The sequence below is a fragment of the Euprymna scolopes genome, chromosome 14, assembly GCF_053919585.1.
Source record: "Euprymna scolopes isolate OS-2025 chromosome 14, ASM5391958v1, whole genome shotgun sequence".
NCBI lineage: Eukaryota > Metazoa > Mollusca > Cephalopoda > Sepiida > Sepiolidae > Euprymna > Euprymna scolopes.
The window spans coordinates 47,380,560-47,392,188 of NC_136495.1; the positions used below are offsets into that span (position 1 = coordinate 47,380,560).

Here is an 11,629-nt window from a genome sequence, read left to right on the forward strand (position 1 = left end):
TTGCAGTTCTGGGGAAGAAACTATTGGAGTAAAAGGCTTTCTTACACCTAGGGATCTCTACTGTAAAGGGGTGGGACTTAGTTGCTTGTCGGGTTTGTTGGGGGTAGTCACTTCGAGGAGGTACAAGTGCTTGCAGTTCATCAGAGCAGCCACCATTAAAATATTTGTAGAACAGGCAGAGACATGCAACATTTCGTCGATGGGACAGAGGCTATATGACAGCTCAGGACCTATCAGGTTGGCGACTCTCTTTTGAGCCCTGTCCAGGAGTGATAGACAAGCAGCAGATGCACCAAATGTGACAGCAATACTCCATACATGGGTGAATGGTGGCCTTATAGAGGTACAGGATACTTTCAGGCGTAAGTAATTTTCTAGCACGGTAGAGAGAGACCACCTTCTTTGCAGCAGCCTTGACAATGCTCTCAATGTATATATTCCAGTTCATGTTTCCTGTAAACATTAGACCGAGGAGTTTAAAGGAAGTACTTTCAGGCAGTGTATTCTTAGTCATTGCTATTGGTGATAGAAAAGGTTTCTTGTAGTTATTGAAGGAAACAAGCTTAGTCTTGGCAGCATTGAATGCGACCATCCATTTTTGTCCCCATTCCATTACAGATTAGAATATTGAGCTATAAAGTCAAGATGTCGAATTTCTCGTGGACCGTATTTGTTGACGTATGTGTAGAGCAAATGTTAGGGGTTTATGATCCGTATAAATGGAAAATTTTCTGCCTTCGAGGAGATATTTAAAGTGCTTAATTGCAAGGTAAATTGCAAGTAACTCTCTCGAGAAAGTGCTATATTTGGTCTGCACTTTGTTTAACTTGGCAGAGAAGAATGAAATAGGGGTCATTTTGTTGTCAGAAATTTGGTGAATGACAGCTCCTACTGCTATTTCTGATGCATCTGTCATAAGTGTAAGTTCCGTTGTATCGCTATCTATATAAGTTTGGTGAAGTTTGCTAAAGCAGTTTTTGCTGGTTCAAAGGCCTGTAGTGCAGGTCCTTCCAAAACTAACTGTTGGTTTTTGGTTTGTTTTTTTAACAAGTCCGTTAAAGGTGCGAGTTAGGCAAAAAGCGTCGGTAATAGTTAATTATGCCTACAAAACGGCGTACTTGTCTGACAGATGTCGGTAGAGGGAAATTTAAAATGACACTTACTTTTTCAGGCAAAGGGGAGATTCCATCCTTGTCAATTAAATATCTGAGAAATTGAACTTCCTGGTGGCTAAAAACACATTTATCGGTGTTTAGTTTCAGAGCAAAATGTAACAGTCTTTCGAAAGTTTGTTTCAGGTGTAGTCAGTGTTCTTCGAGGTTTTTGCTGGTGATTAAAACGTTGTCCACATATGTGAATATGAACGGCAAACCTCTGAAAACTTTGTCAATCAAACATTGGAAAGTTTGACAGGTGTTTCTCAACCCGAAAGGTATCCTTAGGAACTCGTAAAGGCCAAAAGGTGTGGTCAGTGCAGTTTTATGAATGTCTTCTGCGACTGGAATTTGAAAATATACCTTTACAAGGTCCAGCTTGGAGAAAATTGTGGCGCCTTGGAGTCCATTGGCGAAGTCATGGATATGGGGGATAAGATATCTATCCGGAACTGTTTTCACGTTTAAGCATCTAAAATCTCTGCACGGGCGCAATGTGGTGTTGTCAGTTTTCTGCACCATGTGGAGTGGTGATGACCAAGCACTTTTCGAGGGACGTATTATCCCCATGTGGAGTAGGTTTTGAAACTCGGATTTTGCCAATTTGTATTTATCCGGTTTCAAGCGTCTGGGGGTTGAATAGACGGGCAGTCCTGTGATCTTAATATAGTGCTTAGCGCTATGCTTGTTGGGGTCCGTGTTTTTAAACGTCTGGGAAAGTTGAGGAAATTTTTGGAGTAACCGGTGGACGTGTAAATCTTCGGGTAGGACAGCGCTGATTCCGGTGGCTAAAAATTTTGAGGTACTTCCTTTTGCCGAAATCTTCGGTTCGTTGTCTGTCAATGTGTCATGAGTCATATCGACTGACAGGTTGAAATGGCTAAAAAGTCTGCCCCCAAAATTGGAGTGGTCACGCTGGCTATGGTGAAATTCCATAAAAAATTCCTTCGCATTCCCAGGTTAAAGTTTAAAGTTTTCTCGCCAAAAATGGGTATTTTTGTACTGTTGGCGGCTTGTAGGCTGAAAAATTGGGTCCCTATTGGGTGGCCATGAGGTGTCGGTATGACGCTGATTTCTGCTCCGGTGTCTATTAAAAAGTTATATCCGTGGATTTTGTCATGGATATAAAACAGACAACCTTTTTTTTTGTGCTCCAGCTACAGTAGTCGTCGTTACTGGCTGGAAGGTTCGTTTCCCTGCGCTGGTTTTTTGAACGTGCAGGGTGTACTGCATTTTCTCGTGTCGACACCGAATCTCCTGTGGTAGAAGCAACCATCTTGTCTATCTCGTGATGTGGATCAGTTTTTGCTTCAACTTCTTCGCCTGTACCTTTGTCGCGTGTCGTTGTAGTTTCTGGGATAATGTCGACGCGTTTGAAGTACGTCGGCTAGCTGCTTTGAAAGCTTTTCAACCGTAGACTTTAATTCGGCTAATTCTTTGTCTCGATTTTGGTCACATTGCCGAATGTTTAATGCCATGGTTTCGTTGTAGGAGTCCGTCTGTTGAAGTTCCATTTTTTTTTTTTGTTTTTGTGTTTTTTAGAGAAAAATTATTTTTCGTGCGTGCCGTGGATTTGTGTGGAAGAGTTTAGTTTACACCACGTGTTTCGTTCAAACACATTCGTTTCATTTTAAATTAAGGGGTCACCATCATTTGTTGCAAACCAGGATATAATAATCCTAACTCACTGCAAAAGAAAATAATGAAATGAATGGAAGGAAGGAAAAAAACTCAATTGCTGAATAAAATAAACATGTCGTTTATTTTCTGTTGAAAATGAATGGTTTAGGTGGAACACGTGTTTAGTTCAGTCGTTGATGACTACGTGCGTGAAAAAAGAGGAATAAAGTAGAGGAAAGAGAAATGCCAGTCCAGCATGTAGAAAAAGAAACAGAGAGAGAGGGCTGACCTCAGCAAAGCAATGCGTGCATGGTAGCAGTCGTCCACATGGAAGTGTCTTCAAGCCACAAGCTGTGGATGTAAACTTGTCTGGTTGATGAACCAAGGTAAAAGGGAAGAAAGAGGAAGTTGAATGTTGTTGTTGACTTTTATACCGGGTCAGTGTTCTGACTGCACATGTCTGGATTTCCTTTAAAGGGAAGTGACGTTGCTCATGTGTGCGTACGTGTGCGCGTATGTGTGCGTACATGTGTGTATGTTAGCGTGTGTGTGTATGCACGTGAATGTGAGTGTATGTACATGAACGTGAATATATGTACGTGTGTATGTGGGCGTGTGTGCGTGCGTACATGTGGGTGTGTGTATGTGATGAAAAAAATATGTTCGGGTAAGTTACAATAACATGATTATTTTATTTTGTCTTAATTGTTGCTTTATACAGGTTCAAAAAAAAGGGGAAGCTATATTTTTATTTTGATTATATCAATGGTTTAACACTACAAAAAGAGAAAGAAAGAGAGACGTCACTATCCAATAAACCTACTACTTACATGCCAGCAAGACAAACAGCAGTTTCTGTTAACAAAAATTACATGATGCTGTCCAGGAAACTGTAATTTTTTATTACTGACTCCACACAATTACTGCCATGAACTATATTGAACTAACTATATTGAATTTTCTACTTTTGAAGTGTACTTTGCTATTCTAAGTTATTGATTTGCATTGGTCAAGGAGGATGAATTACTTGGAGAGTTATCTGCCAACGTATTGACATGCAAGCTCCGACAGAATCTATTCACGATAAGTGTCTTAGCGTGTGAATTTCATGTCCTTTAGGGTTTATCTCCTATGTGAATTTTCTTCACATTTCTAACTGGAACATTGTCTGACATTAATATTTTTTTATAATAATTATAGTAAATCTTGATTAACGTTAACTTTACATTAAATTTTTAAGGATCGTTGACAGTCAATATCACCAACAGACTTTTACATTTAAGACTTCCTAAAAACTTCAGTAAAAAGTACATACTGACAATGCCACCAACCTCACGTTGTATTTGAGAATATTTCTCTCCAGAAAGACACGTGTTGTGTGGGAGTGGTTTCAACTTTTGTGTGAGGTAAAAATGAATAAATAAAATAGATAAATAATACAAACGTGACTTTCGTTTTTAAATCAGAAAAATAAATGTTTTATTTTTAGCTATATACTTATTTTAAAGATTTACTAGTGACTGTAGCAATATTGTCCCAATATTTTTTTCTCAGTGAGAATTTGAATCGAAATTTAAAAAATACCAATAAAGTATGCCAAGAATAGAAAGAAAAAAAAAACAGCTGCATACTGCCCTCAAATACATGGCCTTATGCCAAACAGTAAACACATATTGAATTTGCTAGATACGATTGGTAAGGCTGATTAGTTTAGTTTACTGTTTAATCAATACTGAAAGCGGTTTTATTTCGTGTTTAAAAAATAATAAAATTAAAATAAATTATATAATATAAAAAATATTTATGAGATACGTACTCGCTACGAAACGAAGATGTCATATTCTGAAAATCACGTAAATTGATCAAATAGTTTTATTTTTAAGTAAAAAAAAAATTAAATTTATAAGTAAGCAAAAAGGGACTGTCTCGCATCGCCACTTTGAAAACAAATGGGCAGATAACTTCACAATAATAAAAACTTGCAAGAACAGCCTCGCAATGCTAACAATTTCACATTAACCTGTTTAAATCGTTTAAAAATGATTTTCTTTTATATAAAAATAAAATTACTTGATTAATTTACGTGATTTTTGGAATATGACATTTCCGTTCCGTGACGAGTACGTACATCATCAAAAATTTTCTATGGTATTATTTTTAAATTAGGTTAAATTCTAAAAAAGAACCTAATTTTATTCTCTTTAAAACTCAGCAATGGCATAAGCTACTGCAAAGCCTGCGTACATTAATTTCATAAGCGGCCATTATTTAGACTGCTGTTTTTTGGGTGATTACTTAAGCGGCCATTATTTATATTGTTTTTCATTTTTTTTTTATTTTGGGCAAACTAATATTTTTTCCCGAACTTATTATTTTCTAGTCACAAAAAAAAACTCTACAATCCAAACAAAGATTTAAAAACAAAACTGTGCAGAATACCAATCGATATTTTCATATTGGATTATTTTGGTTTTAATGGACGATTTGAGTAGTTTTTCTATTTTTATAGCAAGACTAAAATGTTGTTGACGACGACTGCCAATAATAATCGGACCAAAATGAAAAAAAGGTGTGTATAATAATAATATTCTGCAAGGAATTTGGCTACAGGATTTTATATAAATATAAATACATTTTTATTTTTTATTTTCAAATTGGAATGGGAGAGGATAAAAAAAGTGACGAATTAATATCTACAGGGGGAAAAGACAATGCGCACGAAGATACCCATTCAAATAATAATAATAACAACAACAACAGTGTTGATCCAATAATAACAGAATCTATAGTAACACCACAACAAAACGATAGCAGCAACAACATCAACACCAACAATAATAATAAGACGCCGACATTATTGCCTAAATCTTTGCCTAAAAATAAAAATTCGATTCTCACGACCAACAAATTGGTGTCTTTTAGTCAGCCAACCCTTGGCACCAAGGACCCTACTCCTAATCCTTCGAAGAGAGGAAACCATCAAAGTGATGACGATGAATCTGAACCATCTTCTCGGCAGGAAGGCCTTACTTATACCAAAGTTCCAGGCGAAGAAGAACCTTACTCAAATTTGTCAAATAGGGTCCGCTGCTTCATGCGCTGCATCCTAGGGAGTAATAATTACTCCGACATGAACCCGATTGTTCAGAGACCCGTCGTTAATGCTTCGTCGCCGTCCTGCTCGACGTATGCGCCACCGAACCCCCTTAAAAGACCCCGCAATAGCGAATCCTTGTGTGATTGCGAAGAGGAAACCTGCCAATGTGGCGAAGAAGACTCGTGTGAGTATCTATATCTAGCACTTGTGCATTTTAACACCCCTGAGCAAATTTAGAAAGCCATTCTTAACGTAGGAAGTGGCCGGAGCTTTGTTAATTAATTCTATACGCGGACGAAACTCTCCTAAAATGAAAATAGTTAATTTGCTCGGGGACGTTAAAATGCACTAGTGTCCTATATCTTTATTTATATAAAAGGTGCGTTTATAGATTTCACGATGCTTATGCAAAAGACGGACCATGCTGAAATAAGGTTATTATTTAGAAACCCATTCTGAACCTAGGGAATGGCTTTTTAAAAACTATTCTTTGACTTAACAATTTAATAAACAAAAGTTACCATAAATTTTTTTTTTTTTTTTTTAGAATCCTGTCTAAAAAAAAAAAAAAGCACTGTTCGTATTCTAGCGAATAAATACCGAATTCACTTCTAAACTAATTAACCAATCATTATAAATGTCAGAGTCCAGTTGCTAGACACAAGGGATCTAAATGTTGGTTAAATTTAGTATTATGCAAGGGTGAATGATCCTTTGTGAACATCTAGATACCCCGATGTTTATGACATGGGTACAATTTCCCATTTGAAAATTCGTGCAAATATTTCAGATTTTCATTAAATTTTATCCGTAGTCATTAGACACCAATCAAACAAAATTCCCTTAATTTCAATTTCGTCTTGATGCACTTTAAACTGAAGCTTTGAGTTTTAGATATTTTCTAGGATCAAAATCCTGTAATAAATTTTGACCAAAAATAGAATAAGTATTCTAGACATAAGATTTAGTATTATTATATCTTGATTTTAATCTTTGCAAGGGAATATAAAAGTGGTACAAAATTGTTCTGTTTGGGGAATTCATATTACTCATCCCAATTATATTAGTATTTACAAATAAATAAAAATAAGGGCGCTTCTACACAGCCAATCGATACTATGACCTTCATTAAGAAGGCCTGTTCATTAAGCTGCGTTTATCTGCTGACGTCAGAGCTGTTGGTACTAAGGACTGCCTAAACAGATAAACAAGACATGTAGTAGATATTTAGAAGGTTATCACAATGCAAGGAATGGGATATAGTCGGTGTTGATGAGAGAAGACAAAAACAAGTGGCAATTTACGAATCAATAGGTACATACATATATGTTTATATATACATATATTTATTCAATTGTATTAAGTATAAATGTCTTACTTGCTATGTCTGTGACAATATCCATTATATTAATTTTTCCCGAAATATAATGGATATTGTTACAGACATAGCAAGTAAGACATTTGTACTTAATACAATTGAATAAATATATGTATATATAGACATATATGTATGTACTTATTGATTTTTAAATCACCACTTGTTTTTGTCTTCTCTCATCAACACCGACTATATCCCATTCCTCGCATTGTGATAGCCTTCTAAATATCTACTACATACCTATTCCACACAATGCTTCAAGCAAACTATATATCAGATAAACAAGACGTTTTGAAAGGAATGGTCATATATTATTTGTAGACACATGAGCGTGATAATTTCTCTCTTAAATTATTTCATCTTTGATTTAGTAATTGTTTGGTATTAAAAAAAAAAAAATGCTGATGGTTTTGTTCATATCGTTTTCAAGGTGGAAATCTGATCATGATTTGAAGATAAGGCTCTACAAAACTTGTTTAAACTAAAATGCAAAATAGATGACAAACCCATTTTGATAGGAAAATATTAAATAAAAACAAATAATTGTTTTTCATAAAGTTTGAAATAATTTTTCCACAATAAATCTAACATAAAACGTTCTAAATTTGAAGATATATAAAATTGAAATTTTATGTCCACGTGTTGACACCATTTTTTTTTTTTTTTTTTAACAAATTGTTAGCAATAATATATTATCAATTAGAAACTCCGTTAAAACATTTCTTCAAAGTTTATTTTGGTGCTCATGCACTTTTGTTACTGCGTTATTTTTTTAAATATTATTTTCAAGTTAAATTCAAGTTTTACGATATCTTTTTTTATTAAATTGTTAAGTGAAAATAAAGAATCGTTAGAACCCCCCCCCATGTAAAGAACAGCTTTCTAAATATAACATTATTTCAGCACGGTAACAAAAGTGCATAAGTACCTTGGGTATTTAGCAGAGAAGCCAACAAATAAACAAGAATATACAAGAAATTAATGTTACCGTAGCCAATAAAAGTTAATTTTATACCTATCTGGCTCATTTGTTTTGGTTTTCAAGTAGTTTTTATTGCTCTTTATTTAATCTAAAAAAATCAGTTTTTCCGAGTGAATTAAAAAAAAAAATGGCGGCATCTTCTTCGTTGGAAAAAGCAAGCCTCGTTTTGGCTTCAAGGTTTACAGGTGTTTTGTATTTGTTTTTGTATTTTTTTTACGAGAGTACCCAGCATAGTATAAGCACCCTAACCTCTTCATGTTAAGAACGGCTTTAGAAATAAACACCCCTAACCTCCCCATGTTAAGAACAGATTTAAAAATAAAGGTAAATTTATACAAATACCGTGACAGCGAATTAGTAGAAAAAAATGTACCCTAACCCTAACCCTAACCCTAACCCAGTTTTCAGATTCGTGTTCAGCACACCGAAACGTAACAGAATACTACGTAAAAGATTTTACTAATTCGCTGTCACGGTGTTTGTATAATAATACCAAAATAAACACCCCTAACTTCCTCATCTTAAGAACGGCTTTCAAGTGTTTATTCCTAAAGCTATTCTTAACATAGGGAGGTTGGGGTGTTTATATTATGTTGGGTACTCTTGTAAAAAATACCAAAAAAATTTCAAAGCACCTGTAAACCTTGAAGTTAAAACGAGGCTTGTTTCTTCCAAAACTGCTTGGAAAAACTGAATTTTTGAGATTAAATAAAGAGCAATAAAAACTACTTGAAAACCAAAACTAATGAGCCAGGTATAAAATTAACCTGTTATTGGCTACAGTGACATTTACTTCTTGGATATTTTTTTCCATATAGTTGTTTGTTAGTTTCTCTGCTAAATTAGCAGTACCTTTAATTTTTATGGGAAAAAAATTCTTTGTGCATAAATAAAATTCTAAAACAGTTCAAATATTCTAAACACCTTGAAAAGAATTTTCTTTCAGGACAAGAAAAACAATTTAAACAAAGCGAAATGAACAATAAAATAACTTTGTTTATCCGTTATGCCATGTGTCCTTGTGTTTTTATTCTTATTTTTATTAATATTGGTTCAGTTTCAGTATAAATCGTGTCACTTATTTTTTTTCATTTTAAGCGTTTTTTTTTTTTTTTTTCAAAAGCCTTTTCTTCATTATTGACGACTGTTTAACAGATCTTGCTTGATTGTACCACCTGAATGACGTCACTTTTCTAGTGAACAAGCTTTTATTACCAAACCTATTTTTGTCAAACTAAACCTAAAACTTAGGTTAGGATTAGTTTAGGGTTAAGTAGGCATGTGCAAAATAAATGACCGATCCCTGAAGTGTATGAACACAAGCAGGGTGCCCGAATTGCCTGGTCATAAAATACGCTTAAATATGATATTTTAATTAATGCAGATTTCGTATTTATTATTATATAATATTGAACCCAATATATAGTAATGATTTAAAAAGTGAAAAAAAAAAAAAAAATGACTTGTACTGCCACCACTGAGAATCAAAACAAAAACATTTAGCTTACAATTTAATTTTTCCTTTGACATTAATGCCTGATCTATGAAGACATGTTTGCTGCAAGGCTAAAAATTAAAACATGAACCAATAGTTATTACGTTATGCATGTATATAATGCCGTCATTCAACCTTCATCTGGCAAATTCCATTTTTTTTTAAGTTTCAAACTTTTGCACCGATTTTCCCCAAATGTAAAGTTTCACATGGGTTCAAATATCCTATATATGAAATTTCATGTTTGTAGACCAAAAACTGACAGAGGAGTTGGGTAGGCAAAATTTTAAAACAAATATATATACACATGGATAAATAAATATATAGAAAGAGTTTTTTATGCAAATATCACGCAAGTATAAATCTTGTAGAATATCTGCATGAATATAATTACACGTAATAATTAACTAAAGATGATCATACCATAAGAAAACTGGAAAAGCTAATTAGGAATTAATTAAAATGAATGTTTAAAAGGGTATGCAAATTAGCTAGATCTTTTGCTAGTGAATGCAATTCCATGACCCATACTATACGCCTATAAATTGGGGGGGGGGGTATTGATATACTAGAAATTTATTCACATTAGATTTGAAGACAACCATTTTATAGTCAGTCAGGAAGCAAACGCATCGAAATTGTGTTCCATAGACGGACAGTTCTGGGAAAGAAACTTTGCTGATGGAATTTTTGTTTAGTTTTAGGCACCATTAGGGTGTAAGGAAAGTTATCAGCAGTTGTTGTAGCTAGGCAAGTATTCATTGTGAACATTTTACAGATTTGTTGTGAATATTTTACAGATTTATTGTGAACGTTTTACAGGGAGGGACCATAGATTGGAGCTCAGCCGAGCACTTACCATAAAAGTAATGATAAACTTGCAACATCTCTTCTGTGAGAAAAAAGAAGTAGAGAGGTAAAAAGGTCCTCGCCCACTAAATTCTGAAAATTATTTTATACCCTGTCAAGGTAGGAAAAGGGTGCTCATGAGCTTCTCCACAGATATAGCAACAGTACTCCATCTTAAGATGTATTTGACTCCTGCACAGGTGGAGGATTGTGTCAGGAGTGAAATACTTTCTGGATCGATAGAATGATCCCAATATTTTTCCAGTGATTTTGGCAACAGATTTGATGTAGGTCTTCTATTTCAAGTCATGGGTAAAGGTCAGTTCAGAAGTTTGTCTCAATAATGTGTTTCATCAAGACGGGAGTTGTTCATTTTGACTGCGACCAAGTGGGGATATGAGCATTGGTGGTGAAAGATATGTTTGGTTTTGGATGTATTAAAGGTTAACTAGCTATTTCTTACCCCATTGCAACACTCGCTCCAGATCGGAAGAAAGAGAATCAGAAAGATCCTGATCGTAGAAGTTTTGCCATAGATGGCAGTATCATCTGCGTAGATGTTGACGAATGAGCAAAGAATGTGGTTTGGGAGATCGTTGATGAAGATCAGGAAGAGAGTTGGGTCCAGGATGGATCCCTGAGGCACACCAGCATTAGAGAGAAAGGATTTTATGGCTCAGAGGACGTTTCCAGCTATTCCATAGCTGGAAACCTTATCAAGTAGACCTTTATGCCAAACCCTATCAAATGCCTTAGATATATCAACAGCTATTGTCCTAGAAATTAAATCGTCAATAGATTCACTGATCCTATGTGATATTATTAGCATATCAGCTTTTATCTCAGAATGGAAACTAGATTACATGTTGCTGAATAGCTTGTTTTTGCTTAGGTGATTGACAACTTCTCTATTTATCACAGACTCAAGTAATTTACTCATGCCACACAGGAGGCTGATTGGTCTGTAATGCATGCAAAAGATCAATCCGCAGTATTTTTAACTACTGGGCAGACTGTCAAAGTTTTTCAAGGTGTTGGGAAGCATCTTTCCTTA

At 34.8% G+C, this 11,629-nt stretch overlaps 1 protein-coding gene across 1 annotated transcript in view; it reads left to right on the forward strand.

Moving 5' to 3' along the window:
* The first annotated feature begins 5,088 nt into the window (after window positions 1-5,088).
* The window catches only part of LOC145292977 (SPRY domain-containing SOCS box protein 3-like), a 39,783-nt gene continuing 33,242 nt past the window's right edge, over window positions 5,089-11,629 (forward strand). Inside the window, exon 1 of the mRNA XM_080139217.1 lies at window positions 5,089-6,055. Coding sequence (XP_079995343.1) covers window positions 5,434-6,055 — 622 coding nt within the window. The 5' untranslated portion in view covers window positions 5,089-5,433. The remainder of the gene's footprint in view (window positions 6,056-11,629) is intronic.